This window comes from Haliotis cracherodii, unplaced genomic scaffold (assembly GCF_022045235.1).
Source record: "Haliotis cracherodii isolate W230 unplaced genomic scaffold, xgHalCrac1.p SCAF_2, whole genome shotgun sequence".
NCBI lineage: Eukaryota > Metazoa > Mollusca > Gastropoda > Lepetellida > Haliotidae > Haliotis > Haliotis cracherodii.
The window spans coordinates 54,233,443-54,256,263 of NW_027266275.1; the positions used below are offsets into that span (position 1 = coordinate 54,233,443).

Consider the following 22,821-nt stretch of genomic DNA (forward strand, 5'->3'; position numbering starts at 1 on the left):
GATCTTATTACAGCGATTGCCAGAATTGACTGTAGAGTTAGAAATTCTTCATCGTTGTGATGGGGATCACCATGGGGATCCGGTCGTCTATAAAGGCGCCGCGACTCGCTGTGAAGAGTTGCATCCCTTAGGCATCCCAGAAATCTATGATCGTGGGTTCGAACCCCGGTTGGCCCTGAATATAATATATTTTATGACAAATAATTCATTACTTATCATAATAGTATAATCCCATAATCCACTAGTATAATCCACTGTATATCGAGGACGACAAGGATAGAATTCACACTACAGTCCTATGTACAGAAGCGAACCCAGATGTGTGAACGAAATATGTGTCCAGTAGGCTACCTATCACTGATAGGGCGTTTATTACCTGAAACTCTTTTCTCAGCATATGTTGTCCTACAGAGTAAATATCAGTGGAGTGTAACAATGAGCGAGGACATTTCAGTAGTCATCGACGCATACCTTAAATCGAATCTGAAAAATCAATGTACTGATACATTCCTCTCCATATATACAGTGAGTGAGCGAGTGAGTATGGTTTTACGCCGCATTCAGCAATATTCCAGAAATCTCAAGACGGAGGACACCAGAAATGGGCTTCACACATCACACCCATATGGGATATCGAACACGGGCGTTTTGGCGTGACGAGCGAACGCTTTAACCTCTATACTACCCCACCTCCCTCAATATATACACACTATGGCTCTACATATTACGTGTTGCCACAAACAAATCCCAACGAGCGAGTGAATAGGTTTCAGCTATTTTAAAGCAAGTTTCAAACAATATCAAACGTGGAACACTAGGAATATGCTTCCCACGGAGAACAGAACCCGATGTGACGAGCAAATGATTTAACCAATATGTTATATCTCTAAACACACTAAACTAAACTTTGATTAAACACAACAAACCAAACAAAAACACTCACAAACGAAGGAGAAGTAATCCTCTGATGGTTAACGGAGAGTGATGGTAGAGTGGACGCGAAAGGTTAAAACTGGTTTCCAGTAAGCACTGCGCCGGCTAATAAAGCGACTGGGTCTGCGCTGGGTGGGATGTTACATGGATACGCCACCAGCTTACGCCACTGAGACCAATGTTACCATAACAGTGCTTGATATCCCTGGTGATATCCCTGGTGATATCCCTGATATCACCATACTGCCATCTGTTATGAGAGGCAACCCTGCAGCCCGTAACAACAGCGCACGTGGCGCAATCAGATGCTTGTCTTGCATACTCTAGTCAGTAAACCCGACCACTCTTTCCTCCATGGTGTATCTCCACTGTTAGAATATGTAACTTGATGTAATGTGTATGACTGCGTCCGATCACTAGGTATTAGTTGATCCTGTTACAGACCAAATATTCATTCCAGCCATATGGAAGCAGTATCAGAGTGTTTGTTCGTGACCTTTTGCTTGTTATGACCAATTACCCTTCTTCAAGACCACCAACGTTACCAGCGCATGGTTTAGAAATTACATACTGTGTGTATTCTTGACAGTCAGTACAAATTGTCCATTTGATTTGAATTCCTTAAGAATTAACTGAGATCGCAATCTCTAATACAGATCCGGAAACGAAAATATCCGAAAACTGTCAAGAAAGTCTACAATATTTTGGCAGTTTATTATTTTCAGTTTCTGAAAATGAGGAGAGTTTCTTCTCCATTTGGATGATATTTTGTTTGTTTTGTCGTATACATTTTTTAATAAGATAAAATTATGTCTGAGACTGAACGACAGTCTACTCACGCGACAGCCTGCTCTGTTACAGTGCGTAGTCTGCCCTAACCGAGACTATGCCAGGTAAACCAGTGGTTGATAGCATAGGCAACAACCCGGGCGTCCGGCTACAACGTCACACACCGGGGTGATAAAGAGACTACTCTAGCCCCGAATCTCAATAATGAAGACAAGCATGAGCAGTTTGGGATCTATTCGGCTCCTGAATCCCCAAGACGGAGACAAACATGGAGTGCTTGGGATCTATTCGGGACCTGAATTCCAAAGACGGAGACTAACATGGAGTGTTTGGGATCTATTCGGCTCCTGAATCCCCAAGACGGAGACAAGCATGGAGTGTTTGGGATCTATTCGGCTCCTGAATCCCCAAGACGGAGACAAACATGGAGTGTTTGGGATTTATTCGGCTCCTGAATCCCCAAGACGGAGACAAGCATGGAGTGTTTGGGATCTATTCAGCTCCTGAATCCCCAAGACGGAGACAAACATGGAGTGTTTTGGATCTATTCAGCTCCTGAATCCCCAAGACGGAGACAAACATGGAGTGCTTGGTATCTATTCAGCTCCTGAATCCCCAAGACGGAGACAAACATGGAGTGTTTGGGATCTATTCGGCTCTTGAATCCCCAAGAGGGAGACAAACAGGGGATTTTTAAGAGACTATTCTAGCCCTGAGACAAACATGGGGTCCTTGTTATCCTTTATGCCTTAGAATCTCCACGAAGACCCACACGTAAAAAGAGATATGTTTGAATCATGGTGAATTATTCCTGAAACATAAATTCTTGTGGTCGAACTCGAAAGACAATGACAAACCTTTCCTCAAACCTTTCGAAACGGCCCAAGTTTCGAACAACACCGAGCGAATGAGTATTTATTTTAATTTTACCTGTGCCTGGTTAATGCCAGTGTTAAATAGAACGATCTCCTATTTAGGTCTGAGATTGGATGGTGATGCAATCTCGTGCAATCAGATCCACGTGCATTCCACTTCACGTGTGTTGCACGGGCTAATGACGTAGTGCACCCAATGACCCCCAGCAATTAGTCCCGCAGTGTAAACATTCCCGCAGGATGTTCGTCTAGCATATGTTATTATGTACTGCAGGCCAATGTTAAATGTCCGCTATATATGCCAGCTACACTGAATAAGTCCAGCCATGATAAACACGCCTAAAGCATCAAGGTTTACGAAGATGTTAAATGATAACGGTCAAAATGTTTCGCCAAAAAATTGTCAACTTTTGGAAACATGAACACGTTTCAATAGTAACGTTTTTTTCGGCGTTTATGAACAGTTGTAATGTTTTTATTAAAGTTGCAACTATCTTTATGGATATTGATATGTATTTTTGCAATTAGACCAACAAACAGTTAAATACTGTGGACACTTCCAGGAAGGTACATGTCTTCGGAAGATTAATGATCGTCAAAAATGATTACAGTCAAACACCGTGGTGTCGAAGTTGAAGGGACTTTGTAAACACTTTGAATTATCCGGGGTTCGACACAACCGAAAATGATGAATAAAAACATAATGCTTTTACTTCCTAACAACCGGAAGTTCGAAACGTCAAAGTTCGACACAACGGCGTTACACGGTACTTGCTACAGCATTTCAATAGAAAATAAAATAAATAACCACCCTGCACCAAATTAACTTGTAAACAAAACATACAATTACTTTAGGGCAAGGGAAATAGTAAACCTCGCAAAGAAACGAGTGACGCTAGTTACTCCCCTTTGCACAAGGCTACCAAACTGAGTAAGTTCACGACCTCATATTACCACCATAGCTGCTTTGGGCCGGCCGAACCTTGCCAGCTGGTATACTTGTCACTGGACCCAACCCGATGTGTGTGTGTATATATATATATATATATATATATATATATATATATATATATATATATATATTCAACACACGTGAACGAGTTCACAGCCTGGACTGGTGATGTCATGGTTAAAACTTCTCAGGATGCTGCTGCTGAAATTCCATCGTCATCACCCTAGTTTCTGATCAGCTGCATCATCTAAATGAAACCCTTTCACCCTTGTCCAATCAAAGCATCAGTGTAACCTCATTGACACGCGTTATGTTGTTCCTAGCCGTCCTCTGTGACCCCGTTCAATATGTAGACATTATATGTCCTTTACTTCCAACGCTTGTCCAGGAACATTTGGCGGTAGGCAATGTGCCCAGCAGGTGTTCTGTTAATCACACATCCTCCCCCCGCGTTGAGGAGGAATCGCCACGCTTCCAACCCTGATAACACCACCGGGGAACTATTGTTAGAACAAGTGATATACGAGAGCCACCTCGTTCTTTGGATATATATAGTTCCCACTTGAATACTTTTAAACATGTTTTTCAGGACATCACGGCTGAAGTGGAAACTCCACCCTCCCTGCTGTAAGGGGTGGTGGGGTTGATACCAACTCGTCTTAAAGATATGGACTAAGTTTGTTGAATATTTGAAGATATGTTTAACTCCCTCGTGTACACCATGGTGCTGAATATGTGTTATTATCTGCACGCAAGTCATTATAACACTGGGCGTTGCTGTCTCCCGAAAGATAACATGCATGTACGTTTCAACAGGACATCAAAAACGAATCAGTTATATGGCTTTTAAATTGCTAAGATGGCATGTTGTGATGAGTAATGACAAGTGATGAGACTTTATTAAAGCTGTTGGTCATTATGTAAGTAGAGCTGTGAGAAGATAGACGGATATGTGTCGGTGGGATGGAGGTTTAGATAGAGACATATGTAGGCAGATAAACAAAGATGGAATCATAAATATCCTTTAATATGAGAGAGAGAGAGAGAGAGAGAGAGAGAGAGAGAGAGAGAGAGAGAGAGAGAGAGAGAGAGAGAGAGAGAGAGAGAGAGAGAGAGAGAGAGAGAGAAGCAGCACATAGAAAAAGATGATTGTTGGAGAAGCTAGGTTCATATAGGTAGTTGGGTCGATGCTAGAATGTCTGAGAAGGATGGATGGTGGCTTGAAAAGTTTGATGGATAACAGGATAGACAGGTGGGTGATGAGAAAATATCAGATAGATGTGCAGACAGATATAGCTCTGCAGCATACCACTGCAGGTTATGCCGACGTATGCAAGCATTCAGTAGATCAAACGATTCGCCAACATTTAATGACTGGTTTGTTTACTTTTACCAAACTCCTAACATCACCAGAAACCATCACATTAACAATCTCATATAGCAGCTACTTTTGCGATACGAAATCTATTCCTCAATGCCCTAGATGACTTTGGTTTATCGTTTACAGCTTAACGTGGCTGACGCAGAGAACAAGTAGGACCTATACTCTCAGATAAAAGTCTTACCTTGCGCAAGAAGACTTTCTCCCATGATTCAGTAACTCGTGCAAAAGTCAAAAGAAAAACCGAAATCTGATTCTAAATTTTCTTCTTGCCAACCCTTGTGATGGAACCTGCACTCTTGCTTTTCTACAAGGAAATGTTTCTCTGAACTTAAGTCTGCTTACGTCACAGCTAGTGCCTCTCAGCGGACGATTGTTCCTGCCGGCTCACCACCTTCTGAAATCACTCCGCACATTCCTTCACTTTCATCTCACAGGGAGCTGTGTGTTTTTTTTATCATGCCGAGCTGAATCTATCACCCGAGCCTGTACTTTCCCGTAGAAGAACCCATTTGTTTCTCTTCGTACTGTGTTTTATTACTCCAGGTTTCTTTTGCAAGTATGAATAGTATTACTAGCCTGAAGACTAACAGAACAGTATCAAACAAGAACATCTGTTTTGGTGCAGCTAGATCAACACTGTATCTCGCACATTTAAGGTCACCTTCCCCGAGGGTGGGGACTGGAGGCCCGTGGGTAGTGTTAGGGGGTGGTGGGGCTGGAGGCCCATGGGTAGTGTTAGGGGGTGGTGGGGCCTGGAGGCCCGTGGGTAGTGTTAGGGGAAGGTAGGGACTGGAGGCCCGTGGGTAGTGTCAGGGGAGGGGAGGGACTGGAGGCCCGTGGGTAGTGTTAGGAGGTGGTGGGGCCTGGAGGCCCATGGGTAGTTTTAGGGGGAGGTAGGGGTTGACAGTCTCGCCAATAATGGAAACGTTTGATTGTAGCCCTCCTGTGACCAGTCACTGAGTGTCCGGCGGAGCACCATGCAATGACGGCCTAGTTCTATGGGGGTAGATTCCAAGCATACGCTTCGAAATGCCACGAAAACAAAGGAGGTTTGCATAAATCGTGTTACTGGCAACGTTTGACCTAGGTTGTGCTGTTTACAAGTGCCATACCATACGGTCAAAGACCACCTCAACGCTTAAAGATGCAGTCGAAACCGCAGCAGCGACAGTATAAACAAATATCAGATCAGATGTATTCGAATAAACAAAAAGCGCAAAAATATTTATCACATAATAATGGTGATACATTATTCCATAATGACAACTATTGACAAAGTGACACATGGGCTGTTTAAGATCGACCCTGCGTTACCAGAACAATTGGCACTTTGGCAGTCCGTCATATTTGTTTATACAATTTCACGTCGTGGTTATTAGGAAATTAGGACATGGTGTGAAAAAATATAATCTACAAATAAAATTGAAAATCACTTCGAGACATGTAGACAGCGTGAAGTTGACCTTGAAACTACCATCCATATCGGGTCATTATTGGCAGTGCATAACGTAATGGCCGTGCACAAACAGAGTGCAACGTCATGTCTATCGCACAATGTTTGTGTGTTTGTTGTGTATCAACTCAACAATATCCCACTTATATGACGGCGGTCTGTAAATAATCAAGTCTGGACCAGACAATCCAGTGAATGATATCATGAGCTTCGATCTAAGCAATTGGGATACGTCGACATACATCAGCCAAGTCAGCGACCCTGACCATCCGATCCCGTTAGTCGCCTCTTACGACAAGCATGGGTTGCTGAAAACTATCACACGTACACGTACAGTATGACAGCAATAAAAGTCCCTATAACGTGAGACTCGAATAGAGACTAAGAGGAAAGGATAAAGCTTACTTTGAAACATACATCCAGATGTAAACAATATTCTGCATAGAGTTCAGATACGAATACAGCGATCTGTAGTCATGGTTACCATACAAAGGACGGGGTTGGAAAAAGGCGATTTAGATCCACTGGAAATATTGGTATGTAACTTGTAAAACATGTCAGATACGGCAATGCTATACCCTTTTTCTTACACCTGCAAGTTTTGGACTTCCGTTATGATCATAAGAAAAGCTAAATGAGTGATAAATGCTGGGTTTCCAACTTGAAAAGAATGAGCCAGTGTGATGATATTTTAAACATCATGAAAATCTCTAAAAACAGCCTTTTAGGCACATTTTGGTCTAATACATACATATCAAATGTGTATCATATGTATGTATAATATATCAAAATGAAATAAAGTCTATGAAATGAAATAAACTTCATTCGAAAAGTGATACAGATAATGGTGACAAGTTAACAATCATTAAACTGCTGTGTACAATATTTTGACACAAACACTATCACACAGATTAGGGGACAGAATGAAAAGTTATAAAAGTCTAAAAAGGAGACCCAGTTCTAAAAGTGATGGATGACAGGTGTCAGGTTTACGCTGAATCACCCTTCCAGACCCAGACACTATCGCATACAAGCGTACTCTAAGACCAGGTTCAGGTGGGTGAACGAGCATTGAAGGGCCGCATCTCTCATCTTGCGATGCTGCTGCGGACGATGACTTGAGTCAGATTGGTTATCCCTGTGACAGAGATTACAGTGAATATCAAATGAAGTATTCTGTTAGCCGTGAGAGAAATCCCATTGCTGTAAAGACAACGCATATGCATCACTTTGTGAATCGCTTGTGTTTGGTAAACATGTTATATGTGAATCCAATTCTTAATACTTAACATTAAGACACTGATTGGCATAAGCCATAGACAAGCTATAAATCTGAAATATGTCTGCAAGATTATATTTTGATCAAATTGTTTCTAATACATAATATAAAGAAGCCCAGAGAATGTCTTCATATTCAGAAACTGAAGAAATATGGATTTTCCCAAGAAATGTTAGGATATTTTGTGGTTTTTTTGCCTCAATGAGATACTGCCAACACCATACCATGCCGTTATAGACATGTGGCCTCCTCGCTACAAGGTGAATGGGTTCAAATGGGTGTGATTGGGTTTCTGGGTTTGACACATTGCTTATTACCAAATGTGTTCGGACAAGCGTTTGAAGTAAAGGGACGACTTGTAATATATTGGACGGGTTAGGTAGGATGGCAGGGGACGATTATATGTCAAGGTTTGTCAGCACCATACCCGTTCTAGTGGGATTTACCGTAGTGGTAAACGTCTAAGACCTACACCACTTCGGGCTTTCTTCCCACGTCAAGCTGTCACGCCGTGATGTGGCTTAAAAAAGCGTTAAACGTACAAGTATATAGGTCAATATACGTCTTTGGTTAAACCAACCTCACACACTCAACAACTACAAGGAACAGGCAAACACGCATCGTCGACATAAACAAATAAATGATACTGAAATTAAGAAAGATGTGGAAATGTCTGTTTGTATGAATATTACACGGGTCAAGTTTTTAATGTCTTTGGAGCGCGAGAATTCACCTTGCTTGGAAGCAACCCCATACACATGGTGATTCTCTCTGTGTGAACGTGTTATTCGAATCACGGTATCCAGTAATGGACTCATAATGCTTGGCAACACCGCCAGGTCTCAGTGACCGCTGCGAAGGAATTTAGATTGGTACTTTCGCCCTAATTCCTTCCTTAGTTCTGGCACCAATCCTTTCTTAAGAACAATTTACAATTCCTGGCACCGTTTCCCTACGCAGAGAATTTTAATGGATGGGTGGATAGATAGACACATTACATTACAATATTGTTTACAATTGTTTCTAATACTAAACATGGTGACATATAAATGGTATGTAAACAGGTTCATTGAGAATATTTCTGTATAATTTAGTTTTGGAAGCATATTTTACTGAGTCGGTTGATTTCGAAGAGAGGAACATGATTGCAATAAATATATAAACAAGTGGTCTTTTACCAATATCCACGAAGCATGAATACTAATATTATAAATAAGATATCCCCGTTGCACTTTAGGGTTGGAATGGGGTAGTGTGTGTTTGTTGCTGTCTGTTTCTGTGTTTAAGGAAGATTTGAGGTTGGTGCAGAACAAGTTGTGTAGACATTCTTACATGATGTTATATTCTGTACCTACATGTAGAATTACTAAACAAACACATTAACAATATGTCTTCAGGATTACCCATGCCCCATTCCGTTACACGTGTCCAAACACTGAAAGCCTCGTAATGTAGCAATCCGTTTGTAAATACGACCTTGAGGCATGCACGTGAGGTCGTGTTGAAACAGTAACCTGATACGGACGCCTCCCACGCCTTGAATGGACCGACTGACCACAACAAAGACCATTACCATAATACACCCAAAGGAAAGACTACAAATAGTAATAACAACTAGTTATACGAGCGCCATTTTAACACATTCTACACGATTCACACTTCGTGGAATCCATTATTTACCAGATACAGTACTATATTGCACTAATACCACTGACAAGCCAGCAACTGTTATATTTAAAGAACAGATGCTGCATCTCAAATACCTATTCGGAATATCCTATCCCTCTCAAAGTAAACCATATCTATAAGACCTGTGTGTCTATGCTCTAACTCAAGGCAAGCCATTCGGAAACATTGCATGGTGAAGATGCAACAACCTGCTTCACCGTTAAACAAGAAAATCAACTTTCTTATTTCAGGAAATACGGTATTTGTGTTCGGACAGGGGGTCGGGACAACTGTTATAAATGAGATCCTTTGATAGCCACGGGTGGTAATTAAGACCAAACAGACACTAAGTGGGCTGTAGTGGTCATCACTAATCTGTATCACGTGGAGTACACGGTCAGCTACAGCGCTGATATGGCAAATACAAGGTGATGGAGAAATAGCATAACGTCAACGTAACCCAATACCAGACCATGTATTAACATGTGGTAGAAATGTGTTCACGTTCTTATCAAACATTACAAAACATATTATGTGTGTTACATATTTATACAAGCTTAAGCAGCCCTTTCTCTGTGAAGTTGAGAGATGAATACACATACACTGTTGAAGAAATAAGGGAAAAATAAGAAACGAACGATGATTAGAAACAGGCTAATCCTGCATATCCACCAGGTCATTGACATGTCTGAGAGTTCTAGTTATCAATGAAGATAAGTTTGTATTTCTTATGAATGATATTACAATTCAGAATATGTCAGCTCGAACACTTTTTAAGATGTTATAAGACGTCAAACGATGTGATAACGTTTTTCTCATTAAAGCCGTTAAAAGTTACTATTTTAATGCATTCAACACGTGATATTTTTGTGTGTCTTAAGCCAATTAATGGCTGGACGCACTGTATATAATTTGTATATTTTATGTATATTTTATACGTACGTGCGTGTGACACTCAAATAAACATTTAACTACTACTACTACTACCACTGCTACTACAACTACTACTACTACTACTTCTAGTAGTAGTAGTAGTAGTAGTACAATACTACAACTCTACTACTACTACTACTACCACTACCACAACTACTACTACTACTACTACTACTACTAAAGATAAAGGCACTAATTAGAGTAATGAATATTCGTGTCTTTATGAAGTACATGACAGCCGCCGATTCTGCACTAAAAGACGAAAAAATAGTATACGGTACTTTTTTAAAAGATAATACTCCGGCAGTTGCGAATGGAATTTGAGTTTAATCCGTTGACAAGGGTAATGATGTCAGATGTCCTCTGTCGTGTGGATACTTTATAAATGGCTAGCAATCAGGATTATACATATAAAAACAAACAATGCAGAGCAGTAAAACTACTAATAAAACCACAATCTGAATATGAATCAATAAATAAAAACATAAATACAATAAAATTATTTGAAATCAGGACAGGTAGGGTATCTGAATGTAATCTTGTCTCATCAGGTTTTTAAGTGCTCGCATTTCTTTATCGGGAGATAGGTTATTATAGTGTTGTATTGGTGGTAGACTGTGACTAGACCTGTTCATGTGTGCTGTTATCTGCCCCGACAGCCGGTCGGCCGACTAACACACTCCAACCAGGTGTTCTGAACAGCCGGCCACAATTAGTATAGATGTGTTGCCATAGTAACAAAAGATATGCATATGAACGCCCCGGTGTCGGACCGTGCGGAAACAGTGGCACGCGCTACAGCAGAAGGAAGCTGAACGTGGAAGCGACTATGGCGGGTGTTCCCCGGTGGAATTGAAATATGAGTCTCACCTGCCTTCAATACCAGAATTATTGCAGCTATGCAAAGGGCTGAAACATAGGATTGTGTTGCCTACGTACTGTATCGTCAGATGTAACTGGTATATAGGGGGTACCGTGTGTTGTGAAGGAACACTAGAATTGGTCGGGGGAGATGTACATTCTAGGCGGTCGGGCAGTTGGCGAACGCGGGATAAATGCAAAGTTAATAGTGTTTCCGTAGAGAAGGGTTGTATTCCATTATAAGAGTCAGGCGGTAGATAACTACACCAACAGGTGGCGGCTACAAACAACGTCAGCTGTAAGCAGTGACGATGTAGGTGTAGGATGAATATATGAACTACACACTGCATACATATTCACCAACATCTGCTTCAGTGAAATTACCATATTCGTTCAAAATGACGGGCAAAGAAAATATACTCTTAAAAATTGGATTTAACCGAAATTTACAAACGTTTTCAAAACGTTTCTAGGCTGAAGTTGCCGAAACACTGAAAACCTAAGGTACAAAACACAACAATACCCGTATCAATTCTTTATTTACAGTAAACTACGGTTATAACGAACACGCTTTTAACGAACTGTCGGAATAAACGAACTTACTTATTTGGTCCCGACTATTTGCTGTAGTTATTCTGTATATAGGCTTATAACGAACTACGGTTATAACGAACTAAAATTAGTAGTCTCCATGAGTTCGTTATAACCGTAGTTTACTCGGTACTTGGTGCGTGCAATAGTTGCAGCCATACAATGGGTGGCCCGACATGGTTACTGGAATGCTGCATATACGATAACAGTAAACAGTTTATGTTAATTTGAAGTTGTAGCTAAAACAACAAGAATTTATGACGTTTCTTCATCGCAGGAAATATGGAACATATTAAATTTCTGTTTACAGATTCTTGTTTAGAAGAAGAAGAAGATTGTATTTAGCTAGATACCCGTATCAAAATCATCACTATCGAATAACCATTTCTTGTTTGTTTCATGCTTAGCCACCATCAAACATGGGTGTATACTTTCTTTTTCCCGGCAGTTTATATTTAAATATATCTCGCTTCCAGTTTTATTTGCACTCCATTGCATGGGTTTTATGGTAGATACACTACTCAAAAGAACTTAAGGATCATCCTATTATTTCATATTACTACAGTTAAACTGTTATGCCGTGACAGATTAACTATAGTAATGTGAAAGTATCGAGTGATCTTTAACCTATTTTGAGTGGTATATGATTTATGAAAAGCTCTCATGCATTGACGTTTAACTAGTCTCTTTTAAATAACCAAGATCATATAATTAAAAAAACCAATAACCCGCATTACATTCTATTCTCTTTAAAGCTCTAGACCTGAAATTAAGAGGAATTACATATAAATGTCGGGTACGGTTCGTAAAACTAGCAATCTCATTAAAATCAGATCTTAGTTCTCGCTATCGCCAACAAAGATCTGAGGACATCCCATTACGGGTCACGTCAGAACGACCTTTGATCCGACCAATCAAAGCATCGCTTACCAGATCGTGAAAGTGACAGTCGGAATGTGGTTCCTAATCATGCAACCTCGAAAACGTTAACACGGGGTATTCCGAACGACAGTTACGGCCCGTACGACTGATTCCGTCAAAATTATCGTCTGTCTCTCGCTTCCGGGGGATAAACATTTGAACGGAGGAGGCGTTGCACAGTACGTGGGAAGAACTGCCATACAATCCCAACCATATATTAGACATTCCTGAATGTTCGTTTGTTCAGTTTTCAAAATTTTAATCGAGAACTGTGTCAACATATTTTTCAAGCGTACACTGAAATGGAAGTCGCCAGGTTGAAAACGAGTGACGCAAGCACGAGAAAGCTTCCTTCTGATAGGTCATTCCATTGGTCGGTCAAAGTTCGCGAAAGGTCGTTCTGACGTGGCCCGTAATGGGATGTCCTCAGATCTTTGTTTAGCGGCAGCGAGAACTCAGATCTGATTTTAATGAGATTGTAAAACTAGTTGCTGGTGATTCTTCTGAAATATGTCTAAAAGGGAGTAAACTTTGTGTCCAGATAAAATAACGTGTTATTGCCGTGGTTTCTGGCTACTGACTCCGTGAGATGTATGGGCAAGTTGCTTCTTCTATCAACCACAGGTCCATACATTGATACCAGTCATCGTTATGACTACCCCCCACCCAGTAACGAGGGGATACAATGTTCTACGTTCCTGAGACCCGTGAAGATCCGGGTTAAATAGATCTTCTGTTCTATGCTTGCCGTAAAAGGTGAGAGGTTGTCGTGAGAGGTGACTAACGGGATCGGGTGGTCAGGCTCGCTTACTTGGTTGATGCATGTCATCGTACCCCAATGGCGTGGATCGATTCTCATACTATCAATCACTGGATTGTCTGGTGAAGCTGGAATATTGTTGAGTGAGGCATTAAACAACTTAAAACCAGACAAACAAAATCTACGCTCCTGAAATAACCGTGTGTGGACCACACACACCAGGGACAGGTGGGAAAGTGTATTGGGTGTTTAATCTGTCTCCGTAGACTAACGCTTTGTCGCTGCAAATATATAATTTTGATGGAAACAATCAACTACATTAATATTGAAAAGGAGCCCAGTGAGATGGGATTCAGAACCTCTATAAAATCTAAACTTGCTTGATTTAGGGCTATTGCGTCACAGTAAGGACTGAGCGGAAGGGAAAAAATAGTATAGTTCCGGGACTGTGAGACTAGTGTCCCCGCAACGATGCCAGGTAAGTGATGTCAATGTCCCGATGTTAAACGAAGACAAGGCAATACCCGATACCTCTCTGTCGGACCTTTGGTGAAGGTCATGGAACCTTCGGTCAACCGTAAATCGTTGAATGACAACCGGTTTTATTACGACGTTATTCTATTTTGTTGCACAAAGCCTAGTTGGGTGTGGTTCTAGACTAACATATAATCTATGGAATCTTTTATTACACAATACATTTCTCTCCTCCAGAATTAAAACAAAAACATTCCTGAGGCTGAATTCATATGAATAGAGCTGGCTGGACCAGCTTTTATATATATCTAGGTTGGTTTTGTTTTCATTAAATAAATATATTCCACAGTCAGGACTGGGCGCCGTTGTACAAAACAACCATTGCGCTACGACTGTCGCAAGTCTATGTTAAGGTATGGGAGTTGCGACCGCCTTAGCGCTAAGATGGTTTGTACAACGGCACCCTGGTCATTTGTGTGGTGCCCGCTCTGAAGTTACTGTTGAGGCTCGCATCTTAGTCCGGGCGTCAGTACAATATGTTTTGCCAGTATTATTTGGTGTATATGCAATGGCTGCCTGCCTGGTATTTAGGTTGTGTTACCTAACAGAGACTTCCAAAAATCGGAGCATGGAAGTCAACGCCAGTAGTCAGGTACAAGAAAGGAACTATATTATTCAGATCCAAGACGAAGAAGCATTCAGATTATACACCTTGTTGAAGGCTACCACCTTCTCAACGACCACAGTGTGTGTCATCAGGTACGACAGGTTCTTGTTGGCTGGGTTCCAGCACCACGTGCTGCAGACAGTGGGGCATGCGCAGAGGCAACTGCCTGTGATATCCATCAAGGGATGGCACGCCACTGCACGCGGCAGTAAAAGTACGACGAGTGCTGATAGACTTACTTGGTTGGTATATACACTACGAGCGATGATAGACCAACTAGGATGGTATATACACTACGAGTGATGATAGACCAACTGGATTGGTATATACACTACGAGTGATGATAGACCAACTAGGTTCGGGTATATACTACAAACGATGAGCGTGTGTGTGTGTGTCTGCTTGTACTAGCCCGGACTGTTGCCGATTTATACTGCTAGCCCACTGAGATAACATGCTGCAGTTTAACATGTATTCCCTACTCAGGCACAGTTTACTGACTACGGGTCGACCAGTCCTTGTTTAAGTCCCGTAATGCCGAGCCCCAGACAGGGTAACAACAAGTATCATCTTTTAACGTCTTTTGGTATGATGCGGCCGGGGATCGAACCCCGGACCTTCCGCTCTCTGGGCAGAGGCTCTACCACTAGACCACGGAGGCGGTCCGTGTTGGAAGCGACGCTGGTGGCTCCTCATCGACTGTCTGGTGTATAATATCTCCATTATAGTATAAGAAATAGGAAGGCAGAGTGGTTTAAGCATTCGTGTTATTTCGGGATATTTCGGGATATTTCGTGTCATTTCGGAATGAGCTAATAGGTTACGGAAAGATGCGAATGGTGACGAATGTGGTCAAATGCGGAGTTGCAGAGTTGTGGCCCTTAGCTATCAAGATCCTCTGCCCACATTAGGTTCACAATAAAAAAAATTATTAACCATGACATTGATATTAATATTCTTAAAATATTGTTTCCTTTTACGACCAATTGAGTCTGTTTCGGTGGATAATCGAGAATGGTTATTCTCTGGCGTTGACGTAGTATGTTAACATGATATTCAACTAGTATTTATTATTTAATATTGATATGGTAAACAAATAAATGTTTTAGAAATGTTAGGGTTTTTATCTGTGGGTTTGTACGTCACCATATCGACAACTATCACCTCCTTAAGATAAACTTGGCTGCTGGTACTGAAATATTAGAGGTCCGAGCCACATCACACTTCCACAAGTAGGTTGATTAGCGTGCCCCAGGCTGAGCGCTCAGCACCCCCGCGAAACTCCCAACACAAAGTGAATATACCTTAAGATATATCAGGTAAGATGGTTTCCCTTGGATCTTAGTTCGGAATAAATTCCATTCTGGCTTTTATCACTCACAAGATAGTGTCATGGCTGTCTGCAAGAGGATTGCCTAACATGTGGTTACAGAATTGGAGCCAAGGGTGAAGAACACTCAAAGCAAAAGAAGATAAAAATTTACTTTTATAAAGCGAAATCTAATTCAGTCCCATGTTCTTGTCTCAAGTGCTTGCCTAAAGTTAAATGCGTGTCTGGAAATCCCAAAATAGCTTTCGAGAAAAAAACGAATCCGTGTTTAATTTCCAGGTTTGAATGTTTGCATTCGAGGTTAAGAAATAACTAGAGAGACGAATAAACATTATTGGAGAAACTAGAGACATATCTTTTTTTATTTGAAATTAACTAAAAAAATGTATTCAAACTTTGCAGCCAACGCTCCCTCCAAATCAGTTCGCTGTTTACATGATATAAGGACAGACACACGCAATGGGCTTGGTGTGGAGGGGTGTTGACGTTAGGGGTTTGTGTTCGGAACAACGTTCGTGAGACAGGCTACATAGTACAAAACAACATATCTAGAGAAAATACTTGTCAGAAATTCATTAGCATCAGATCTTACACTAGAATTCAAGCCATGTTCACGTCCTATAGAATGTAGAAACGACACTCTTAATCCACAATAACTCACAACGGCTAATTCAAGTCCGCGCTACTCACTCTGCGAGTAACCAATGTTACCAGGGCCTTGAACAAGCCTTGCGAAGTATTGATGGCTAACTTGAATCGTTTGACAAAATGGACGAGTAGTATCTGAAATGATGATATCTCCGTGGATGAGAAATAAATCACGTGTCGAAATGGTTGGAAGTCACCGAAATATTCCTTGGAAAAACGAATGACAGGTCTCCATGCACCAGTGCCAGACTGTCATCACCATGGCAACACGTACTGGCGAGTATCCAAAGACAAAAGTATTAGTCAACCACACGGCAGATCCTCCCAGAATGTGCACCATCTACGTGTAGTTCGAATAAAAACTCGTGTCGTCATATGTATGACTTCTTGTACCCGGGGTACAACGTTAGGACGGCATGCAGTGTTAATGTACTATACAGATGTGTGTGAGTCCCGAGCATATACTCGAAGGGAGCTGTGACCCTAAGGCCAGTATTGTATGTTTGGCTCAGTGAGATACATATGTGTTACATACATACTGAGTACCAACACAGGGACGTTGCTTGTAAGAAGGTTTCAGAGTCTACGTAGCTGATGGTCCTATGGCCCGTGGCCAGCAGAAACAGCAGAGTCTACAATCGCTGCTTGGAGTAAGTGGACGGTTGACAGTTGTTACTTATTAACCATAACAGCTGGGTTCTTGTCCAACCAATTTGATGAAGACAGACTAATATTTCGGTCACAGGGTTGTTGTCCAGTCAATTTGTAGAAGACCACCCACACTCCACGCCATACCACCCACACTCCACACCATACCACCCACATTGCACGCCATACCACCCACACTGCACGCCATACCACCCACACTCCACACCATACCACCCACACTCCCCACCCACACTCCACATCATACCACCCACACTCCCCACCACACCACCCACACTCCACACCACCCACACTCCACACCATACCACCCACACTCCACACCATACCACCCACACTCCACACCCCACCACCCACACTCCACACCACCCACACTCCCCACCCCACCACCCACACTCCACACCATACCACCCACACTCCCCACACTATACCACCCACTCTCCCCACCCACTCTCCCCACCCACACTCCACACCATACCACCCACACTCCCCACCATACCACCCACACTCCACACCACACCACCCACACTCCCCACCATACCACCCACACTCCACACCACACCACCCACACTCCACACCACACCACCCACACTCCACACCATACCACCCACACTCCACACCATACCACCCACACTCCACACCATACCACCCACACTCCACACCACACCACCCACTCTCCACACCACACCACCCACACTCCACACCACACCACCCACACTCCACACCATACCACCCACACTCCCCACCATACCACCCACACTCCACACCACACCACCCACACTCCACACCACACCACCCACACTCCACACCATACCACCCACACTCCACACCACACCACCCACACTCCACACCATACCACCCACACTCCCCACCATACCACCCACACTCCCCATCATACCACCCACATCCCCACCCCACCACCCACACTCCACACCATACCACCCACACTCCCCACACTATACCACCCACACTCCACACTCCCCACCACACCATCCACACTCCCCACCCACACTCCCCACCATACCACCCACACTCCACACCATACCACCCACACTCCCCACCACACCACCCACACTCCCCACACTATACCACCCACACTCCCCACCATACCACTCACACTCCACACCACACCACCCACACTCCCCACCATACCACCCACACTCCACACCATACCACCCACACTCCACACCACACCACCCACACTCCCCACCACACCACCCACACTCCCCACACTATACCACCCACACTCCACACTCCCCACCACACCATCCACACTCCCCACCCACTCTCCACACCACACCACCCACACTCCCCACCACACCACCCACCCTCCACACCATACCACCCACACTCCCCACCATACCACCCACTCTCCCCACCATACCACCCACGCTCCCCACCATATCACCCACACTCCCCAACACACCACCCACACTCCCCACCACACCACCCACACTCCACACCACACCACCCACACTCCCCACCACACCACCCACACTCCCCACAACAAAACCCAGACTCCACACCACACCACCCACACTCCACACCATACCACCCACACCATACCACCCACACTCCACACCACACCACCCACACTCCACACCACACCACCCACACCATACCACCCACACTCCACACCATACCACCCACACTCCCCACCACACCACCCACACTCCCCACCACACCACCCACACTCCCCACAACAAAACCCACACTCCACACCATACCACCCACGCTCCCCACCACACCACCCACACTCCCCACCACACCACCCACACTCCCAACCATACATTCAGCTCCACCCAGAAAACTAGTTGACTGTAATGGGTGGTTAAACAGTTGTTGTAAGCCCGTCATGAGAATGCAGTTGTCTGGTCAAATTGTCCGCACATGATCCAGCTTATTCTTTCATATTCTGCACAGTCAATTCCTCGGGTATTACTAAATTGCGTGCTGCGAAGTATTTTTTCCCTAAATTGATCTTTCATATCAAGTAGATACGCCCAGAATGCCGGTATGTTTCAGCATCTCATATCCAGATTTAAACAGCTGCCAACATTTCATTACTAATATTAACAACAGAAATTCTTGCAAACTGAGGCTCAGTAAACAGTATTCCGTTGTGTATCACCCTGCCCTCAGAGTCAAGCTTTGGTGTGAGACAAAGCCGGAAACAGCCCTACCACTAGGACGTGAATAATGACTCAACAACCGCCCATACTATATACTCATCATCATAGCTTGTCAACTTCAGTAACTTATATATCGACCCGTGAAGATCCGGGTTAGAATAGGTCGTCAGCAACCCATGCTTGCCGTGAAAGGCAACTATGCTTGTCGTAAGATGTGACTATCGAGATTGGGTGATCAGGATCGCTGACTTGGTTGATGCATGTCATCGTATCCCAGTTGCGTGGATCGATGCTCGTGTTGTCAATCACTGGATTGTCTGGTGCAGATTCGATTATTTACGGACCGCCGTCATATAGCTGGAATATTGCTGAGTGTGGCGTTAAACAACAAACACACAAACAAACAAATAGTAACTAATCTCGATAATATCACACGTAAACCAACCCTGGCGTACATACAGATTCTACAATATAGGTGTCTGTATTTAGGCAATAATAATGATAATAATAATGATGATGATGATGATGATGATGATGATACATCGTGCCTCAGGGTTATGAAATAAATGATCTAACCGTTCAGGGCAAATAATGATGTGTCTGAACAACCCCTCCCTCCATGTAATCTTTAACCCCCCTCACAGCAACCCTTGTCACTAGGCACTCAGAATCTATGCGGAACAGCCCTCGTATTTCACCTTTACCACCCCAGTGTAAATTACATAAGCCCTACAGGTCAGCAATCGCATTTTCTACAACCCCCCTCTGCCACCGGTAGCGCAAGGGGAGCTGAGGTGCAATCGCACGTAGATACAAGGACTGTAATAGATGGTTTCCCTATCAATAACTTTAACTCGCCAGCCACTTGTTTACTTTCACTCTATTTTCGTCATCGCAGACATCAGAGCCAGGGAATTTGTTTTGGAGGGAACTAAAATGAGGGGGCGTAAAAACATTCCTTGACTCGTCCCACTTCAAGGCTTTGAGAATATTAATGAAATCTTTGCAGAACAATGTTGTAGTCTTATACTGGCACAGGGTACGTATTTGCTACGGCGCCAAGTATAAATGTCCCCCTTATCGTTATCAGGCATGGGTTACGTGTGTTCAGATTATATTTCTCAGCTATGGGACCCCCTCGCTACTTCCCACTCTAACTCCAGGGGCAAGAATTTAGGGAAGGCGAGCGACAGACGCTGTCTGTGGGTGTCCGGTTACTCCTCGTTGTGCGATCGAAGCTGTCAAAGTTTAATAACTTAATTTAACCTGATAGTAGGGAAATTTGTTGTAAACTATGTATAAAGTCAACTCACTTTTACCTATGAGAGGCTGACCTTGAAAATATTAAGAACGACCTAGACACGATCGTATTTCATACATGTAACTGAAATACTATATGATGAGTGTCTTCAGGTATCGCTTCATCAAAGGCGATGAGCAAAAAACTAAAACACAGATTTTACATCTGTGTTTTGATCGCACACCGTGAAACAAATCTTGTTTAGGAATCTTGACTTTGTTCACCCTAGCGTTTACAGAAACTTTGAAACATGTTTAGAGAAGCATGCGTAAGGAGAAGCGTCAAGGGTTAGTACGAGAGAGATGTTGAGAGAGTGTCTTGGTAGGGACTCACCCTTTGTATAGCCAATTGTTGTCCAAATTCCCGACCCCCTTGTAGTCGGAACCCCCATGGGATCTGGGGTCCCGATCGTTGTAGCCATATTGTCTCCATGACGGAACCTCTCCCCTCACCAAGCCGGCTGTTTGCCCGCTGAAAGTAAGATGGTAGCCACTGTTAAACTGACGAAACGATGAGGTGCAGGCAGAAGATGCTCCTCTGGCTAAATATAGAAATGCCGGTTTCCATGGAAACCCTTCCCGTGTACTTACCTCTGATGCGTTTAAGCTTAATTTCCTTATTTCACTAGTTTACCATTAAGCCTCCATCACCCCTCAGTGCATTGAACGTCAATGATGTCACTTCCTTTGAGCCAGTGTCCTATGAAAATACTTTAAAATGCCCCTTGTTGTGAACAGCCCTTAATTTCTTCTGTAAACGTGTAAACTACATCCGTTTAAAAACCTTTTTGATAACAGAACTTTGGGGTATCGTTTAAAGCCAGTTTGTCTGACGTAACTCCGACTCTCAGTCACAACACTGTTCCGCAACACTAGTCAGTCTTACACAAGAGCAAACTTTCATTTCTAACACGGGCGTTTAGTCACGCAGATCAAATTGGCAACAAAACGAGGTGGAATACAAATTGTAATAGTTAATTGCACTCTCTTTCAGTTATCAGCACCAAAGTTAGAAGACAATCGTGACTAGGGTTCCCCGCTATAAGACTAGAACACATACAATAGCGACTATGGTTCTTGGCTATAAGAACACAATCGCTATGACGCGATCACTTGGCACCTGGCGTAGAATGTTTAGGATCTACCACAGTGTTGACAGTTTGTTATATATTAGGAGGTGGTTGGACTCAAGTGCTTGCTTACATTTGCTGCGGTATTTCGCACCTTCAGTTTCGTAACACGTGGACAATTGCGTTCAGTGGCGCGATGTTCAGTCAACTGTGGAATTGTTCCAGAGTGTGATTGCTCCTTGTAATAAGAACAGGCTTCGTGTTTCAAGTAGGACCTTCTTACCATACAAGGCCGTTGTGTGTTTATTAACGGACATGTTCAGGGTGTGGTCATCTCATATAGGGAGGAGCTGGGTGTGGTTCTAGACTAATATACAGTCTATGAAATCTGTTAATACACAAAACATTTCTCTCCTCCAAAATTAAAACAAATAATTTTCCTGATGATAATTTCTGATATTTCTGATAATGTGGAATAGAGTTGGCTAGACTTGATTTTATCTATATCTAGTTTTTGTTTTATGAATAAATATATTCCACAGTCATGGTGAGGACTAGGTGTGGTCAGTGGAAACTCTAATTCATCCCAAGAAGCCTTTTTTTAAAAATGATATACAAGTTTTTTTAATGAGCTTAACTAAGAGGCCAAATTATTTTACTATTAACACCACTTAAATAATGTCTCATCTAATATTTGTCCATAGAGATTATTCTCTCTCTCTCTCTCTCTCTCTCTCTCTCTCCCCACATAAACTTATAAACTTTGGCCAGCAGTAACTGCATATTGTCTTACGCCACAGTCAAAGGAATTGCAGAATCTGAGCGAGGTAGACCAATGGTTGACCTCATGAGCATGAACCAGGTCACAAATGCCATGTTACCACCCGATTCTCATTATTCGCTGACTTGGTTGATGCATGTCATCGGTCCCAATTGCGTGGATCGATGCTCATGTTGTCAATCACTGGACCGCCTTCATATAGCTGGAATATTGCTGTGTGCGGCGTTAAACAACAAATAAACAAACAAACAAATAATCGTCCATTACAACAGGCATAAGATCCTGGGGGTTTATTCTGCCCCAGATTCCCCACGTGGTGTTTCGACATGGGCTACATAGAATGCGGTAATCAGAAAGT

The 22,821-nt window shown here is 42.9% G+C and overlaps 1 protein-coding gene across 4 annotated transcripts in view; it reads right to left on the reverse strand.

Moving 5' to 3' along the window:
• Window positions 1-22,821, reverse strand: part of LOC139468245 (uncharacterized) — a 65,104-nt gene that overhangs the window by 30,753 nt on the left and 11,530 nt on the right. For 3 of the 4 annotated variants that reach the window (XM_071250084.1, XM_071250082.1, XM_071250083.1), the window contains exon 2: window positions 20,947-21,084. In XM_071250084.1, the coding sequence (XP_071106185.1) occupies window positions 20,947-21,084 (138 nt within the window). Of the gene's footprint in view, window positions 1-5,114; window positions 5,301-20,946; window positions 21,085-22,821 lie in introns of those variants that run through there. The other variant, XM_071250085.1, reaches the window with a different exon arrangement.